The sequence below is a fragment of the Cucurbitaria berberidis genome (genome assembly GCF_010015615.1).
Source record: "Cucurbitaria berberidis CBS 394.84 unplaced genomic scaffold K460scaffold_1, whole genome shotgun sequence".
In the NCBI taxonomy this organism is placed as follows: Eukaryota; Fungi; Ascomycota; class Dothideomycetes; order Pleosporales; family Cucurbitariaceae; genus Cucurbitaria; species Cucurbitaria berberidis.
The window spans coordinates 1,111,519-1,130,116 of record NW_024468935.1 but is presented as its reverse complement, the minus strand read 5'-3'; the positions used below and the strand labels follow the sequence as shown (position 1 = coordinate 1,130,116).

The 18,598-nt window shown below is 52.4% G+C and overlaps 6 protein-coding genes across 6 annotated transcripts; 5 read left to right on the top strand and 1 right to left on the bottom strand.

The window, feature by feature from the left end:
* Positions 1-452: 452 nt before the first annotated feature.
* Positions 453-4,250, top strand: K460DRAFT_326420 (uncharacterized protein; the record flags this gene model as incomplete). The annotated part of the gene is made up of 2 exons (XM_040930624.1): positions 453-3,034; positions 3,095-4,250. 2 exons carry the CDS (start codon positions 453-455, stop codon positions 4,248-4,250), a joined length of 3,738 nt encoding a protein of 1,245 aa, XP_040792551.1.
* Positions 4,156-5,670, bottom strand: K460DRAFT_381863 (DUF689-domain-containing protein). Its single transcript, XM_040935381.1, has 2 exons — positions 4,843-5,670; positions 4,156-4,787 (listed from the first exon to the last, which is right to left on the bottom strand). Exons 1-2 carry the CDS (start codon positions 5,504-5,506, stop codon positions 4,480-4,482), a joined length of 972 nt encoding a protein of 323 aa, XP_040792550.1. The 5' UTR covers positions 5,507-5,670; the 3' UTR covers positions 4,156-4,479.
* Positions 5,671-6,202: 532 nt separating this feature from the next.
* On the top strand, positions 6,203-7,638 carry K460DRAFT_360850 (uncharacterized protein). Its single transcript, XM_040932344.1, has 4 exons — positions 6,203-6,391; positions 6,499-6,607; positions 6,752-6,908; positions 7,068-7,638. Coding segments are annotated over exons 2-4 (393 nt in total). The 5' UTR covers positions 6,203-6,391; positions 6,499-6,606; the 3' UTR covers positions 7,303-7,638.
* Positions 7,639-8,049: 411 nt separating this feature from the next.
* Positions 8,050-12,335, top strand: K460DRAFT_273759 (uncharacterized protein; the record flags this gene model as incomplete). The annotated part of the gene is made up of 4 exons (XM_040927909.1): positions 8,050-8,352; positions 8,410-8,476; positions 8,530-11,841; positions 11,893-12,335. 4 exons carry the CDS (start codon positions 8,050-8,052, stop codon positions 12,333-12,335), a joined length of 4,125 nt encoding a protein of 1,374 aa, XP_040792548.1.
* Positions 12,336-13,717: 1,382 nt separating this feature from the next.
* K460DRAFT_372376 (casein kinase-like protein I) lies at positions 13,718-15,467 on the top strand (the record flags this gene model as incomplete). Its single annotated transcript, XM_040934505.1, has 4 exons — positions 13,718-13,922; positions 14,222-14,370; positions 14,420-14,825; positions 14,875-15,467. 4 exons carry the CDS (start codon positions 13,718-13,720, stop codon positions 15,465-15,467), a joined length of 1,353 nt encoding a protein of 450 aa, XP_040792547.1.
* An 837-nt stretch (positions 15,468-16,304) lies between these two features.
* K460DRAFT_360847 (uncharacterized protein) lies at positions 16,305-18,504 on the top strand. The gene is made up of 3 exons (XM_040932343.1): positions 16,305-16,491; positions 16,564-16,681; positions 16,738-18,504. Exons 1-3 carry the CDS (start codon positions 16,380-16,382, stop codon positions 18,353-18,355), a joined length of 1,848 nt encoding a protein of 615 aa, XP_040792546.1. The 5' UTR covers positions 16,305-16,379; the 3' UTR covers positions 18,356-18,504.
* The last annotated feature ends 94 nt before the right edge of the window (positions 18,505-18,598 follow it).

Below are 18,598 nucleotides of genomic sequence, written 5' to 3'. Positions count from 1 at the left end.
TCGTTGCTACCCTTGCGTTTTTACGTAGGAAGCCAACGCTTTCAAGTGATCGGGTTCACGATACCTATACAACTGCGAAGCAACTCAACGCGCAAGTTATACATTTCCTCCTGCTCCTTGAGTGACTCACGAGAGCGGTGTGCTACTCGAAGTCACGTATGCTGAGGTGGACATCCCTTGCTGTGACAGCCCCCATCCTTCTTTTTACATTCTTTCGCCATTGCCTGGGTGGAAATGTAAGGAATTCCCACTTTGACGCGACTTCGCGTTACGAGCGCGATCGCAAATTCCTGCTTGCTAGGAACAAGATGGCTGAGGTGACGAAAGGCCTTTAGCATGTCTGCTCCGTCATCCTCTTCCGCAAATCCGCTCCTGGATCTGTCGCGATGGCGGTTCTGCTGTAAGAAACTCTGAACTTGCCGCTAAACTATGCTGATAAGATTTACAGTGCAATGGCAAGGCTATTCATATGCATCGCCTTTCTGGTCGTACTGACCGGGGCGACTCCGCAGGTGAATTATCCACTGAACCTACAATTTCCACCCGTTGCGCGTGTTGGAGAACAATTCAACTTTCAATTCGCATACACGACATTCTCATCGGACTCCGGCAATTTGCAGTACTCATTGATTGGGAATCCCTCTTGGTTGTCGCTGGATTCCCCGAGCCGAACACTTTCTGGAACACCACACGCCAGCGATGTTGGAATTATCAAGTTTACAATCACCGCAGCTGGACAGGCAGGGACTGTTGCGAATATGGAATCGAAATTGCTCGTTTCAGCAGACGATGCTCCAAGAACAAAAGGGAACATCTCAGCGGAGCTATCTACGGCCGGCAAACTGTCAGGGCCCCAAACTGTCACCCTCAACCCTTCGAGCTCGTTCAACATCTCGTTTTCGTCAGATACTTTTGGTTCGCCGAAAAAGAAGCTGTCTTACTTTGCGACTCTTGCGGACCGTACGCCACTACCCGCATGGATAAGTTTCGATGCCTCCTCAATACACTTTGCCGGCAGTACGCCCCCATCACAGTCCCCACAATCTTTTGAAATACTGCTCATAGCATGTGAAACGCCCGACTTCGCTGCCTCTTCAGTGTCGTTCACTATGGTCATCAGCAAACATAGTTTATTCTTCGACCCGTTCAGTCAGGCTATAAACCTGAGCAAGGGAGATGAGGTCCGCATTACCAACCTCAAGCAACAGCTCTTCTTGGACGAGTCGTCAATCGCAGACGACGAACTCCAATCCATTACGGCGGATCTACCATCATGGCTGACGCTGGACAACGATACCTTTGAGATCGTTGGGAAATCGCCTTCCAACGTAATGTCGCAGAATCTTACTGTGACCGCCAAAGATCAGTCTGGAGATACCGCTGAGCGAACCATCAGCCTTGTCTTCAAGTCTGAGCTGTTCAGCAGTGAGATCGGCAATCTCAGTCTTACGGCTGGAGAGTCTTTCGAGCATAAGATATCGCAATCTGTGATTGCAAAAGATGTCGAGAGCGTGACAGTTGATTTTGGGTCTCTGGCAGAATATCTACACTTCGATCCCACAACACTCGTCATCTCTGGCACAGTACCACAGGACCTTCCCTCTCAGGATGTCGAATGCTCAATAACGGCGATTTCAAGCGATAGCGCCCAAAAGGATACTCAAGCTTTCCATATCGAAGTATACGAAGCGGGACATGGCTCTCAGGTCACTCCATCGAAGGCTGGAGCTGCGGACACGCAACAAAGACCTGACAGGAATAAGGATAGCATTATAGTCGGATCAGTCATCGGAGCCGTCTGTGGTGCAGCTATACTTCTGATCTTTACTCTCTGCCTGCGCCGTAGGAAGCGTAATATGAAAGACTACGTTGATCCAAAGGTTCCCCGGAGTCCGAGGAAATCTGACATCTCCCGGCCTATGTTCATCCCATACGGATGGCCAGACCTAGAAGAAGATGCAGATGAAGACCTAGAGAAGGGTAAAAATGATCACGACTCTTTTGTGGAGCGAACACCGGAGCAGCCACCTAAGCTAGAAGTCGATCTGGCCCGGGACCATGGGGATAGCCATTCGGTGGGTGAATCGATTGATGACGCTGACACAAGGATTCTTGACATATTCGACGAGTCTTCGTGGGGAATTCAAAATGACATTACTCCCTCGCAGCACCCCCATGATTCGATGAAAATACCCACAGAGCTAGCAAAGAGGGCGTCGCAGAGGTCAGACACGTTTCGGAAACATAAGCGACGAACAACGACAGTATATCAAGATCATATCCAACGTAGTTCTGGTCTGCCTGTCAATCGTCGTATCACGGGAATGGGACATGGACGCCACACTTATTCTCCATCTAGGAGCAACACCATGTTCTCGCGATCTTCGATGCGCCGACCACTAAGCATGAATTCCGAATCGACAACAAGATGTACAAGTACTTGTTCAACGGCGCCATCAGCATTTCCTCAACCACCCGCAGCACGAAAGCACACGACAATGGTGACAACACCTAGAGAAGAACGACGCAGTATTCGCATTGTACCTGCTTGCATGCGTAGTAGCTTAACTGATCGTCGCACGGACGACGAGAGACGCAACTCTTATATTCGAAAACGAGCGTCTGCTCAGTCACCGTTCTTCAGCGCAAGCACGCGTGCATCCTCCTCCAATTATAGGTCGCCACCAGCATTCATCGCCGAAGCGCAATCTTCTCCTAGGGTTGCATTATCTCCAACCACACGTAACACTATTGTCAGACCGAATGATGATGTGGTCGCAGGTAAAGAAAAGGAGATACCTCAAAGTTTACGCGTGGTAAAACCTTCAGGCACTCAAGCCGGGATTTCAAAGCAAGAGTTTCCTGGGAGTCTCCGTACGAATAGAACCAACCGACCCTGCACAGCAATAGCAGCAAACCGTGACCGTGTCGAGAAAACTTCTGGGTCGCGCACCAGCTTTGGCCGTCGAGCAAGCACACGGCAAAGTCTCCGTGCGTACGATCTCAAGGCCACCTTGAACGACCTTACCGGTATGTCAAATGCCTGACCAGCACCGGTAAACTTCAGAATTGTACTAATATCGCATGTAGGCAGCAAGATCTTTGAGGATGTTGAGATGAGTGATAGCGTCTACTCTGACGAGGAGATTGATATCGAAGAGGCCGAAAAGCGAAAGACAGTCAAGCCTGGCCAATACACACTACCGCCATTGAATCTTGACAGAGTTGACACGGCGCGTAATAACAAGCGGGAGAGCGCTGTAGGAAAGAGTAAGACTAAGCGCAACAGCAAGAGAGAACTGAAGCGCACAAATGAACGTGATCCAACGCCATATTATTTTGCGTCCAGTCACGAGCACGGCGGCAAGGAGAACGCATCGTCGACATACACTCTCGGGCATAGGAGCTCCCCCGTGCGAATAGAAGTCAAGGGTAAAGCCAGAGCTGTGACATCTCCTGAGCGCACCAAGGCATCAACGGCACGCCAGTCCAAACTAGCAAATGAAGCACGAACAAGCGTAAACCGCACCACGAACGAAGGATCTACCAAAGAACGACATTCTCGCAAGTCGATACACTCGCGCTCACAATCTCGTCAGTCTGGGGGTATCAGCGTCAAGAAACCACGCGATCATTCACGCACACAATCGTCCGCATTCCCCCGCTTTGATGCTACAATCTTTGAATCGATAGGTGCTGATAACCGATCCAGCATTGGCAACGCCATTACGACGGCAGCAGATGCTGTCTGTCTCCCGGCATCCAACACCAAAGCCTCTTTGATCATGCGTGACTTGTCGGGGAACCTCACGTTTTACGGTGGCGACGGCGACGAGCCTACGATAGAGGAGTTGGGGAGCAGCAGTATTGGATTCCGCACGTCCAATGGCCGTATAAACAGCGTTGCGCAGCGGTCTCGCCTCGCATCCCTCCATCTATCATCTCATCATGTACCCCAAGTACCCCCGAAGTCGTCCAAGCGCGAGACCGTCATCCCTGTTTCTACGTCACAACACACCGCTAGTGTTGGACTATTCCCGCACGGGTGTCCTGGGGATGAGAAGGAAAGGAAACGCACACCATTGAATGTGGTACAAGCTGAGAATGCAGCAACGCCAGAGCCAGATGAGCAGCAAGTTCATAGTAGGAAGACGTGGGGGAGCTTGAAGGGCATTGTGGGAAGAGGGAGTAGGTGGGTTAGTGGGGGCTATTGGGATAAACAAGGAAAGGAAGACAAAGTTTTCATCTAGGCGGAGACAAATTGTGTTGAACTGGATTAATTCAGGGAAACATGTTCGGCATCTCGGGACCAAAGTAGATATCTTCAATCATGACTTCATTGATCATTCCAAGAACACGACGCCAATACTATGCACCAATACCATGTAGCAGCCCATTTATCTACAAACTCCCGAGTCAGAGTACCCTAGTAGCGCCTTCAACCAATATCCGTTATAAAATATATCCTCGTCCTGAAGTTTAAAGCTGGATATCATTGTTCAGCAACCGCACCTCCTCGCCAGGCTTGAACGCCGGCAGCCCAATATACGGACACCCATCACATCTAAACGCGTCTCCCAGCGCGCAATTCCCACAGCTACCAACCTTGCCTTGTATGGTAAAGTCGACCTCGGCGAGATCATCTTCGTCGAGCTTGAGGGAATTGAGCGCTTTGTCGGCGGCGGAGCGTTTGGCGGCGTCCTCGGCTTCGATTTTCTCCTTCATTCCGCACGTACAATCTTTGCAGGCGCGTCGTCGCTTTCCGGCTTTGGGGCGGCACTCCGGTGCTGTGCGTCTGTTAGCAGTGGATTTTGCAACTGTGAAAGACAAGGAATGACTTGCGTTGAATGATTGGCCGTGCCATGTCCTCTTCTGTGATGAGATCGTCCTCGTCGATAAGGTCGTCGTCTTCGCCTGTTATGATTGGGTCGTCTAGGTCGTCGCTGAAGTCGACAAAGCCCACACCAATAGGCTTGACGGGTTCCGGCTTGTTGCGCTTGCCGTTTAGATTGAGAGGTACTGAGCCGTCTGGGTTTACTAAGCCATTCATACCGTTCACACCATTCGTACCATTCATGCCGTTTATGCCATTCGTCTTCTTCTTGCCAAACTTCAGAGGTATCGAGACAGGTTCCTCTGGCGCTGGCTTCAACATGCCATCCGCCGTCTCAGTGAGGCCCGCTAAGATTGCTTCTGTCTTCTCTGAGCCTTGCAAAGCGCCAGCCTCGCTCTTGAGCACTCCTCCGACCCTCAAGGCGCTAACAATGTTGTTCATGACATCTCTTGCCAGTAGTTTGTGACTCTCGCGCGAGGTGCCATCGGCGTCGGTGAGGAGGAGGACAAGATCGTATGTAGAGGCGGGCAGATTGACCAGACCGGCCGCGATGCGATCCAGCATCTGGAGATCTGTATAGGACCGATCATGGGCCTCGAAAAGCCTGTCCAAACGTTCTGGGTGGGAGGAAATCGAAGGCGGGGCGCAGATGAGCACGCGAGAGGGGGCCATGGCGGGGTAGTTGGTTCTGCAAAATGGGCAGGAAGGGTTATCGAATGTGGCGAGCAGGCTGAGGCGCGTGTAAAATGTGTGTGTGAGGGTCACGGAGTGAAGGATGGCACCAGGTGATGAGCAATCAGTCTGGAATCGCGTTCGCCAAACTTTTCTAAAAAGAGAGAAGCCGGCACTCGGACTTGAATGGGGTGATTAACTCAGCAACTATTGGTCAGCGCTGATCGGTCAGGTGACATGTGCGAATGGATTCTCGCGGCTGTTGTCCGGTTTGACCGGGTCCCGCTTCCAGCGCCTTAGTGTTAGCTTTAGCTTGGATGAAACCTGGGGTAAAGGACGCCGCAAAGGCACAGGACCGCCAACTGCTACTCCTCAAGTCAGCTTCTCTTGATGGCTGTCAGAGCGTGTGTGTGTGTGTGAAACGACACAGCGAATCGCAGCGAGAGAAGTGGATGCTGCTGCAAAGGGCCCTGGGCAATTGGCTGCTGGGAGCGATGCTGATAGCTACTTGTGATGCCGCATACCATACGCCGGAGTCAGGTACGCATGACGTAACTTGTCCGCGCCGTTCCTCATCCTCGCTGCTCAAGAAGGACGATCCGGCTTGTGAAAGCGTTAGGATACTGCACGAGAGCCAAGACGGTGATTGCTACAAGCTAATAAGAGCTGACTCGGAAGCTTTCCAAGCTTCTAGGAAGTTTTACCGCGTGTGACTGCTCGTTGTCATCTAAACGGCAGCGCTTTGCCTTGTTGACCCCGCTCTTGCGAATGAGCACGCGAGTCTCCCTTTGTTCGACGACGCACCACCAACCTCTCTAAAAAACTTCCACTTTGACTCTCCGTCCATTGCTGTGACTGACATTGCGTCCGCCACATTTCTGCAAGGTACGAGGCCACTTCCCGCTTCTCAAGTGCTGGTCACGATGCTCCGACATCGTGGGTCAGGGGTCCACTTCAGGAGCATCACGAGACCTTTGACTGATCCGCTTCAGCTTCCTACAGTAGCTCCGAACTCTCCGTTCCTGTACTTGAACCATACATCACCCAACTCTGACCTTGTTTCATCTCACCCAGCCCTCACCCAGACTCCTCCATCAACTAGTAAGCCTTCCCGTCCATGTAGTTCTTTATAGTACCAGCCTGCATTGCACTGAGCATGTCTACAACACTCCAGACTCCGCAATGCTGCGCAGAGGCTCATACCACGTCCCAGTCGACAGCTCCTTGTGTGCTAACCTCAATCAGTGACTCGTTCCCACAAGTTCACTGACCGCGACCACGCCGGCATTGCTGAAGGCACTGCTGAGCGTGAAGCGAAGCTTCCTCGATACTTTGCGAAATCAGGCCACGGCGATACCGATCCGACCAAGACCAAGAAGGGTGGCAGCGGAAAGGGCAACTGGTAAGTCAATGTTCTCGTTGCACATCCTCTCCCGTCTCATCATGTCCACCGCACCTTCACGTCACCTTCGTGTGGGAGGAGGCACTTTCCGTCGGCCAATTCCACCCAAACGGTCTGCCTATCGCTTTTGATATACCAGAAACTAACACACGTTACTAGGGGCCGTGATGGCGATGAAGTCGAAGACATTATGCCCAACATGGCCAATGCCCGTCGTCGAAGCAACTCCTCTACCCACAACATGAAGGACTTCAAGACCAAGTTCGAGACTATCGAGACCGACCCAGTCTTTGAAGAGGAACTTCATGGCCCTCTCGGTGACGAACTCGAGAAGCAGAGCACTACCTCCACCGACAAGAGTGTCGAAGAGGAAGACAACGACAAGAAGTTGTAAACCTCGGAAAGGGGAGGATAATTTGCGATGCACATTGTCTTTAGCATGGCTGCTAGTTGACTGGATAGTCAAACTGGTGGGAAGCCACTGCTGGAACATGATCTATTCGATGGAGACACTGTTGTCTCCAATTCAGATCAACAGCCTCCACCATCTGTATTATGTTTCTCTGGAAGACCTTACCTTCTCAACTACACCGTGACTGCTCTGGAACAGCACTCAGGGACGGGACATGGTAATGACGGCGTCTTCTTTTTCACAAACGGGAATCTGTAACGAATATGAAAATAATGAATCAATCTATAATTGGAGAGCGAGTCTTTCCTTGAACTCCCGTTGTTGCATTGCGATCAACCTTTTATATGATGCTTTACAGGTGCCTTGGAGATGCATCTATGAGTAAAAGCACAAAGCAGAAACATCCGTTTGTTGTACACGGACTGAGGTGTGCTAGTAGCTGAAAATTCATCATACAAGGCCGTGTGCAATGCCTAGCCGTAAGAAGGACTCGGCTCCATGTAGCCAGACCACTCCATGGTGAACGTGTTCTTTGTGTGAACGTATACAAAGGTGAGGGTGAAGTGGATCTACCATCTCCGCGTTTCTTGGCGCGACCCGACCCCTGTCTGGAGCTTTCGAAAACAGACGCATTCATAGTCTAGCTTAACCCTCGACAACGCAGCGAAGAGCCAACATCATCGGCGCGCTCTATCGCGTCAACCACCGAATTTCACCCCTTCCTCCGCTATGTTCTCGCCAGAGGCATCAAGCCAGAGCGCACGTAGCTCGCTGCGCAATCCCCGGCGACGGCCGCGCAAAGACTCGGACGGCCTCCAGCAGCATCCCCGACGCAACAAGCGCAGCAAACTCAATGACGAAAGCTTTCAGGCTCCAGCCGACGCGCACGTCAACGGCAATGGCAGCGCATCAATGAATGGTTATGCTGTTCAGAGCAGTGTCGAGAACTCAGTTGTGCTTGTCGACATGCCCGTCCGCGAGAAGAAGGCACAACCGAAGCGCGCTCCCAAAGAAGATCAAGGCCTATATCTGGTGGGTGCATACGGTAGTCTTCAAATCTGACCGTCACTGACAAGAGACATTGTATAGACCAAGAACGCGAACTACAGTGTCAAGAAGCTTCCAGGGTTTCCGACAGCGCTCCTCCGCCCGTCTAGTACGCTGCCAGCATCTCCATCTTGATGCGCGCTAGCTAACAAATATCAACAGCTTCATTCCATGCGACCGCCCTTTCATCCGCCGGCCTCGCGCTTGCCCTGACCTTTGACCGCGCTCTCGTGTGGGATTACAGCGCCGCGAACGGTCCTACCAAAGTCGTCTCCTTACCCCTACGAGCGTCCGATCTTCTACCTCTAGGCGCTATCGTTCGCAATGGACCCACCAACGACTTTGGTGTCGTCGCAGTCGCGCCCTCCACGGGCAAGATTACTTTCTGGGAGAACATCGACAACGCCGACACCCAAAACTTGTACCCACAACGCCAACAGGGAGTGGATGGGGTTGTGAAGTTATACTCTGGAGAAACCATAACCGATCTTGTGGACGCTGAGCATGCGGGCTATGTTCTAGTCTTGAGCAGCGGTAGACTTGCCCAGCTGACCCTTCGGGACTCACAGGGTCGGCCAAGCATCACTACGACAATTTTGAGCGCTCCCAATGGCTCCGGCGGTAGCTTCTTTAGCCTCAAAGGGCTTCTTGGAGGCGCGATTCGAAAGACCGTCGCCTCGGTCAAGGCTCGCCCTTCCGCGTCCAAGGGTCATATGGAAGTCATCTCAGCAACGCGAACCGGGTTATTCCAGATTTGGGACTTGAACTGGTCTGGGCAACATCGTCACGAGCGCGACGTCAACGTGCATGCCGAGATACTTTCAGCAGTACAGGCAAACATTGCTCCCGAGGTCCGCAGCCAACAAGATCTTCAGGTGTTGGACTTTGCGATAATGGAGCAGCAGCCCACACAAGAAGCTGTCAATCTTCTCGTCCTAGTGGCGTTATCTGGAAGAGGATCGCTCGATTACTCTCTCCTGGAGGTGGATTTATTTCAGACAGGCGGCGCAATCAGCAGGGCGATACCGATCCGTAATTTCCACCAGCTTCAACTACCGAAAGAGCCCACGGGCACTCTCCTACTTCCGCAACCTGGGCACACAGCATACGTCCAGTTTCCGGGAGCCATATTCGTCGCATCTCTTGCGCAGCCGGAAGAAAGCCCCGAGGTTCAGTTGCTCGCAGATTCTGGACGATCCACATTACCCTTCCAGGATACTATCTACTTCCGCGACGATCTCAATGTCACTCTCTCTGGCCATGCCCTGGAGCTACCAAATCGAAAAGATGGACGAGCTACCGCTCTCATTTTCGTTCAAGAGTTTGGACTGTTGCAAGTCATTGCACGAACGCCTGTGACGACCGACGAAGACAAGGAGCGACTACAGGTTACCGCTCGCAGTAAGCTTGAACAGGCTACATTCTTCAGCACCATTCCCGGAAACATTCTGGATTTTTCTGTCCGATCACGCTTTTCATTCCCGGAAGATGAAACCGCACAAGCTGCACTAGACATCAGCTCTGGCATTCTCAGCTCGTCATACAACAATCTAGAGAAGGTTACCTCATCCATGGATGATCAATTCCGGAAGCGCGCCTTTGCACTCCACACCTTGATCTCCCAAATTCGATCCGAATATCCAGCCCTATCCTACCAAACAAAGTGGCGGCTATTATCGCACGCAGAAAAGCTTGCGGCTGCGCACAAACTATGGAACTGGTACCAGGACAAGCTACAAGATCAACAAGCCCATCCTGATGCGTATCCGGAAAAGATACTGATGAGTGATATCATCCGGGCTTTGAATGAGCGGTACAAGACTGCCATACAACCTGAGCTTGGTGAGACAGACACCATTCGGCAGTTCTTCCTCAAGGATGTTGATTCGCTCAACATGCTTATCCCCTGGGGCTGGTTCTACTTGCGAACTTTTTATATGAAGGAAGGAGCCAAAGAACAGCCGTCAATAATGCAGAGGCTAAGTGAAGGGACCGATGTCATGCTTGTCACTTTAGAGTCGGCATTCGAGTTCCGCGAAGCCAATATCGAGTCATATGGGCTTGACTCAGAGTCGCTCGATGACAGCATTCTCAAGCCTGCACATGGTTACGATATGCTGCCGCACTTCTGGACGTCCTCTCATAACATTGTTAGCTCAATTCGTAGTCTTGTTGATGTGGGACGAAACCTTGCAGTAGAGAACTACGAGGAGGGATATCAGGAAGTCTTGGCCCAGAAGATTGGCAAGGACAACTCCCGCCTGGTCAAGATAGGCTGCCAGACTCACATTGAACGATTTCAATGGGCTCTCGCTCAGAGTGACGAGAAGACAAGAGATATGGGTCGCAGCTTGAAGGACGAGTGGAACACTAACGTTCGACCAGCGCACATTCTCGGACTCATGGAGATTGGGCTAGCCACCGATGGCATGAAACTTGCGGAGCAGTATCGAGATATGCCAACGCTCGTCAACTTGATCTGGGAAGAGTCGAATTGGCTCGAGTCTGAAAAGGCAAGCACCCGTAGTAAGATGGAGCAGGCCGAGAGCACTGTCAAGCTTAATCGGATCAAGGAGCGCATCAGCCGGTACTTTGAAATCTATGGAGACGAATGGGCTGGAGCTTTCTACTCGAAATACATCAAGGAAAACCAGGCAGCACAGCTCTTCGTGAAGGAGTATCTCAACCAGCCAGCGCTAACGAAATTTCTCCGGGCAGACCCATCTCGCGCCAGGTTGAGGTGGATCAACGAAATCTGTGGCGAAAAGAACTACGAAGGCGCCGCAGCGTCCTTGTACGAGGCCGGCTCCAAACAAGAGACCAATGCCTGGTGCCAACGTGTCGAGCTTTCCATGGCCAAACTTGCAATGCTCTGCAAAAAGGAAGCGAAAGGTGGCGAGGATGCGCAGCCGACGACTGAAGGGCGCAAAGAGAAGACGAGAGCAGAGAAGGTCCGTGAACAGCAATTTCAGAGCATCGAGCACCAACTGGAGTACACGAAAATCCAAGAAGAAATCTACGACCGCCTAGTTCCTATCATCACAGGGGCTCTCGACGATGAATCTGCAGTTGAGCTACTCATGACGGAGTTTGGGCAAGGCCGTCTCAAAGATCGGCCTGCGCATCAATCCATCCTCAAGGAGGGGTTTGAAAACCTGATCCATCACCGAGTGGTTGACCCAGCGCTAATGGTTGACATTCTTACTCTGATGAATACGGATGAGAACGAGGAGATTACGACGCTGTTACAGACCAACGAGTTCAACTTTGCTCTGAGGGTTCTCATCATCAACTGGCATAACATCCACCGCACTACACGCGATGGTCTGCTTAAGCTTGTCTGGAAGCGACTATGCATCAAGGATAACTGGGCGATGATTAACAACACCAAAGACATCTCGGATGCCAAGCTAAACGACTTTCTACTCTCTACGGCTGTGGGATGGACGTTCCGGGGTCTCTGCAAGATGATTGGTGAGTCAAGTCTCTGCTTGGTGAACAGCAAGGTAGCTAACGGATTCGCAGCTGAAGACCCATTCTCCAAGGTTGCGTGGCCTAAGAAACTGGCCGATCTCGTAGGCGCTGGTGGTACACACGGAGAGCTCTGTGTTCGGTTCGGGTCTGAAGACCTTCGCGAGCCAATCATCAAGGACAACCTTCTCGACGACGATATTCTGCGCGAAGACCTCGAGAAGAACCGGCTTGATGCGTGGTTCACGGCAGCCTGCCGAGCAGGCAAGAAGTCGTACGAAGCGAGCACGAGGCAGGGGAAGCCGCAACACAGTGCTGGCGTGGCAAATGCTGATGGTTCGGCTCTTCCAACCAACGGCAGTAGTAATGAGGGTGCAGCAGATGAGGCAGATGTGGAGATTGCGGCCGAAGCTGCTGGTTCAGACACGTTCGAAGGTGATGTGGAGAGTATCGCGGACCAGGACCAGGATGTAGACATTGAGATGCAGGACTCGTGAGGAAGGGCTCGAGAGGGGAGTGGCTAGCCATTGAGGTTGTAGGGAGTGTACTTTTAACTTGGATTGGGTGAACTGCATGGGGGATAACCGGGCAAGCATTGGGCACGGCGTTTCAAGAACAAGCTTGCAGACGACAGTCGCCTTGTCTCATTTGTACATGTAGTAACAGCGCTTTGGAGTGCAGCATGCGCAGTCTGAAGTGATGGTACATGTGTGTGTGTGTAAATGCACAAGTTTTGGGCCAAAGGTGGATGTCAAGATGGCGACGGCACGTGACGAATCGAGACTCTTGTTAGTGGGGGGCGGGATCCACTTGGGGAGAAATCAACGGTGGTTCCTGGATCCGTGGCTACGCTCGGAGATGAATGTGGCTTGAGCGAGAGGGCCGAAGTTGGACACGCCCAATCGAACGGCCGGGACAATTGGGCAAAGAGTGTCAAATTTCCTCTTTTCCTCTGCCAGGTTGATTTGATTAGCCTCTGCCACTCTGTCACACCAAATGCCGTTGGCCGAGTGCTGCAAGGCGGCGCAGCCCAAAAGCCACCTAGGATCTACGCATGGACAGGAAGACGATGACAGCAGCGGTGTGGCTGGGCCGAAACCTAACTTGAAGTAAATACGAACAAGTCACTATGTAGCTTTGCGAGGAGCGCCATCACGTGTGCCGGTTCCTGAATCAGAGCCAGCCATGCATGTTCATTCACCTGCCCCATTTGCCGCGCGTGTTTTTTGTGCTGGCGAATTTCCGACCGACGTGTCACCAAGCACTGAATCTGAATCATCTGGGCGAGGGCACGCTGTTGTGTTGTCCATGGGTGTGGGCCCCTCTCTCTCCCCCCCGATGACTTGTTGTTGCACAACAAAGGGGAAAACCCCCCCGAGTGCTGTCTGCTGTCGTCTGGCTATGCATGCACTCGGCTCCAAGCAGGGCAGGGCGGGCTGGTCTACTACTAAATAGCGCCCCCCCAGTGCAGCCGACAGGTTTGCAGGGCCGCCGTGAATTGCTAGCTAGCGGAATCGGATAGGCTAAGCGCATTGGAAAGGAAAGGAAAGGAAAGGCGCCAAGTCGACCGCACGACCCATCCCAGCCGCCGCTGCCCTTCCCCTTCTCTTGACGTGTATCTCTTCAACCTCGAGTCGATCACCTCTTCGCACCCATCCACCCACGCCCATTCTTCTGCCGCCCGCCGTGAACGCCCCCCTCCCATCTACGGCTTGCAACAAGCTGCTGCTGCGGTACCCACGCCCTCCCCACGACGCGCACTCGCGTTCGCCGGTTGACATAGCCCCCAACCCAACTCCGGAGAAGGGTTGCGGCTCCGTCCTGTTCCTCCCACACCACAAACTGCTATCCAACTAGACGCGAACAGCAACCAGACACAATGGCGAGCGGCAGCACTTCGTCCAACGTCGTGGGCGTCCACTACCGCGTCGGCAAGAAGATTGGCGAGGGCAGCTTCGGTGTCATTTTCGAGGGCACCAACCTGCTCAACCAGCAGCAGGTGGCCATCAAGTTTGAGCCGCGGAAGAGCGATGCTCCTCAATTACGCGACGAGTATCGCACGTACAAGATCCTTGTGGGCTGCCGTAAGTCCTCTTATCCTTTCTTCTTCTTCTCCTTCCTCTTCGTCGTCTTCCCCTATTTGAGTCATGTTCTGTCGCTCGAGCTGCCATCAAGGGCGTTTGTCTGCAACATTGTGGAGCTGTAGCTTCATCTGTGCATGCAGCTAAACAAAACGTCCTCGCTTGCCTACCGACCTCCGTTGCGTTGGTTCGTCGTCGCTGCGTATTGGTGTCTTCGATCAGGCATCAACAGCTCCATGCAGGCACATCTACATACACATCCAGGTCACTACCCACCAAGAGCACCCGCTGACAATGAATAGCCGGGATCCCTAATGTCTATTACTTTGGGCAGGAAGGCCTGCACAACATCCTCGTCATCGACCTCCTCGGTCCCAGCTTGGAGGACCTCTTCGATCACTGCAACAGGAAGTTCTCGATCAAGACTGTCGTTATGGTAGCGAAACAGATGGTACGTAATTCCCGTATGGCTAGATTACCGACTGCTCACGTTGTTATAGCTGTCAAGGGTCCAAACCATTCACGAGAAGAACTTGATCTATCGCGATATCAAGCCTGACAACTTCCTCATCGGACGGCCAGGCTCAAAGAGTGCCAACGTTATTCACGTTGTCGACTTTGGCATGGCAAAGCAGTACCGTGATCCCAAGACCAAGCAGCACATTCCCTATAGAGAGCGGAAGTCTCTCTCTGGTACAGCTCGATACATGAGTATCAATACTCATCTTGGACGTGAACAGTCCCGTCGAGACGATCTCGAGGCCCTGGGCCACGTTTTCATGTACTTCCTGCGAGGTGGTCTACCTTGGCAAGGCCTGAAAGCTGCTACCAACAAGCAGAAGTACGAGAAGATCGGAGAGAAGAAGCAGACGACCGCGATCAAGGATCTGTGTGATAGCTTCCCTGGTACGTTTGCTGGTTTCTTCGTTGTACTCAATACTAATATCAGAAACAGAGGAATTCAACAAGTATCTCAGCTACGTTCGTAACCTCGGCTTTGAAGATACGCCCGACTACGACTATCTACGCGAACTGTTCACGCAGGCTCTTAAGAGCACCGGAGAAGTCGAGGACGGAGAATACGATTGGATGAAGCTGAACAACGGAAAGGGCTGGGAAGTCCTAAAGTCTCACTCGTCAGCTGTGCAGGCTATGCACCACTCAAACGCCAACCAGAACTCCTCAATGGCCGTAAACCTCCAGGGTCAGCAGCACAGGCAAAACAAGACCCATCTCCCCATTGATCACCACCGTTTAAACGAGCCTCTCCCAAAGCCCGGAGCGACTCGAGCCCAGCCCGGAAGAAGCCCGAGAGACATCAACAACCGCGATTCGCAAGTGAAGAGGAAGAGCATGGGAGAGCTCGCGCCACCGGAAGGTGCCTCGACGCAGGCTCAGTTCCAACACAGCCAACCTAACCTGGGTTCAACGAACCGTGCTACACCAGTAGCGAGTCCCAATGTGCAACAGCAGAGGCGACAGGAGCCTGAGAAGCCTAGCTTCATGCAGAAACTCTCCAACATCCTATGCTGCGGCGCCGGCAAGTAGTAATTGCGGCTCGACATGTTTTGGTTTTGTTACCTTCGCGTTGCATCCTGGAGTCAGTTGTTTGAGCGACAGTTTTTCCTCTCGGCCACATTTTCTTCCTGTATAGGCATCTTGTAATGATTGATAGACGGAATCGAAAATCTCCTTGAACGGCTATGTTAGGTAATACTTACGACCACCACCGACCGATCGATCGATCCACCTCCACACCAGCCTGGTATCCTTCTCTTCGTCACCGTCACCATCACCATCATCTTCTACTTCACCTTTGCTCTCCCGCGTTACGAGTCTACACCAGCTGGTAATTTTGTGGAGTGTGGCTTTACTGGCGTATGCGGCGTTGCAGCTTGGGAAGATTGAGTAATTTGGCATATCTCATTTTCGTTATTCGTATGTCTGTTCTGGATTGAAGAAAACATCGCATGTAAGGAGTCGCTTCTGCGCGTGAACACTGTATTGTGCGTACAGAGGCGGATCCTGGTTCCTGTCTAGATTGGGGTAGTGGAGCGAATACAAGAAACTCACTCCATGTCTTCTCTTCAAATGTCTGCGTTAGTGTTGTCTGTGTCAGTGTCTGTGTCTCTGTGTGTTGTGCATTCCTTGCTTGATTTGGCAGTATGAGAAAGTCCATGTCAGACTGAGCTGGCAGGAATAGGCCCACTGATTTGCATGGAATTAGTGTTCTATGCCCTCATATGCAGGTTGCTTGATAAATTGGGTATCCTCATAGGGCATTTCCAGTGAGAAAAGTGATGGTGATTCCCTGTCTTAGCACGTGATAGCTTTGCGGCAGGGTTGCACGAAACCAAGAACCACAACTCCCAAGCTCATCCACGACACCCCTGCAAACTCATCACCCGCACCCTCTCACAACTATCGCTCATCGCTGAACCGACTGCCACACAAGCTGCGATGGCGTCGGGACGCGATGTGCGCGACATGCTTGGGCTACCTGCGGGCGCCGACGTCCCAAAGGCAGCGGTACAAAAGCGACCGAAGCCAGCGGGAGGAAGCCGGAAGATACGTACGTTCGGAAACTCTTACGTCTATCCCTGGGAAATTGTCAAAAGGGCGAGACTGACTCTCATTCGACCAGAGGGCGTTGCGCGTGAAGTTGCAGCGCTGTATGGCGAACGGCCTCCTCCCGTCGCGGTCTACGAAGAGAAGAAGGCATACCGGGCAAAGCGGCAGAGCACAGGGCCGGCTAAAAAATGGTACAGTATTTGCGACTGTACGGTTGCCGTCGCAGAGCTAATTTGCGTGTCATTAGGGTACAGCAGCCTTTTACGAATCCAGCGCGCCCCGACGGCCTCATTTTGAAGCACTGGCGGCGCAAGCCTACGGCCGCTCCAGCCGTACAAGAGAGCGAAGATGCAGCAATGCAGGATAGCGAGAACTTGGACGCATACCTCGAATCATGCACCGACTACGTCAAGTACGATATCAAGGTCGACATGCCTACATTCACAGACGAGGAATACGATGCACAACTACGAAGCGACGACTGGAGCCGAGAAGAGACAGACTACCTCTTTGAAGTGGTGCAGGACTACTCATACCGGTGGGCTGTCATCTGGGATCGCTACGAGTTCGAGCCGTCCAAGAACCGGCAAATCACACAAGATAATGCGAATGCCGATCAGGAACAAGCGCTGTCTACCCTCCCGTTTGCGCCCTCCAAGAAACGTTCTGTCGAGGACCTCAAGGCCCGGTTCTACGAAATCTCAGCTAAGCTAATGAAGTTGCGCATACCTGAAGTACAAATGGACGCCGACCAGTACAGCACGTATGAGATGCTCACCAAGTTCGACCCAGTCATGGAGCGAAATAGGAAGATGTTAGCCACGGCACTCATAAACCGAAACATGGACGAAGTCAAAGAAGAAGAGTTCCTCCTCACAGAGCTCCAGCGCATCAACATGGCAGCCAACCGCCTAGACGCCGAGCGCGAAGAACTCCGATCACGACTCGATGCACCGCCGCCGAACCAACAAGTGTCTGCCGGTCTTCAGGCATTCACGTCATCACAGGCCCTACAGGCCCTCTTTCAGCAGTTGTTCCAGCAGGACAGGAGCAAGAAACGCGCCTCAGGCGGCGGCACCGGTCCCGGCCGACTCAGTCTCTCGGCCAACGACATGGTGCATACGCCCGGCTCAGCACAACAACAACTTTCGGCAGCAAATAGGCGACAGAGCATGGCGCAACAACCCACCGCACAAACACCAGTCAAACATCTGTCTCCGCATCAAGAGTACCGCTTCAACGTCTCTACGCACGACCGTCTTACATCCGGTGTCACATTCGGCTCTGATAAGCTCCTCAAGATGCGGCAGGCGAAGTCCAACGTGCAAACGCAGAAAATCGGCACAATGCTTGCGAGTCTGGGCGTGGCTGAGGTCATTAGTATACCCACAAGCAAAGTGGGCGACGTGTTTGAGAACCTAATCACAAAAGTCAGTAAGCTTCTCGATGTGAGAAAAGTTAGAGAGAAGGAGGAGGGCGAGTGTAGAGTGCTGCTTGCTATGAAGGAGAGACGCGAGAACGGCGGTAGCGCGAGCGTGGAGCCCAGACCAAAGCAAGAAATCCCAGACTCGCAGGGGACGCCAGATGTCGACGCCGACGGCGAGAATGACGATGAGGAAGATGCTGAAGGCGACCCGGAAAACGACGAAGATGAGGATGATGCGGAGGGAGAAGAAAACGAAGATAGAGGCGGCTTCAATGGAGAAGAAGATGCGGATGAGGATCTTGACGTTGATGCGGAGGGCGAGGATGAGAGTAGTAAGCAGCAGAGTAGAGCAACGAGCATAGGGGGAGCAGGGCACAAGAGGAGTGCGAGCGTGTTCAGCCAGGGGAGTCAGCAGAGTAGTAAGAGACTGCGGAAATAAGGTTTGTGACTGGGAGTCCAAGGAGACGTGTCTGTTTGCATTAGCGATGGCGTTGGTAGTTTATGTGCTAGAGTGCCCTTTGGGGTGCTCCCCCAAGATATAAGTTTTTCAAACTATCAATGATACCTTGACACTTGTGTCGATACCACTTAGTCCTTGAATCATACTTGTTACAGCCAAGGATTTCCCTACGTCGGTATGTCGAGTCGGTAATGTAGTCGTGTGAAGTTTGGTTCTCCACGC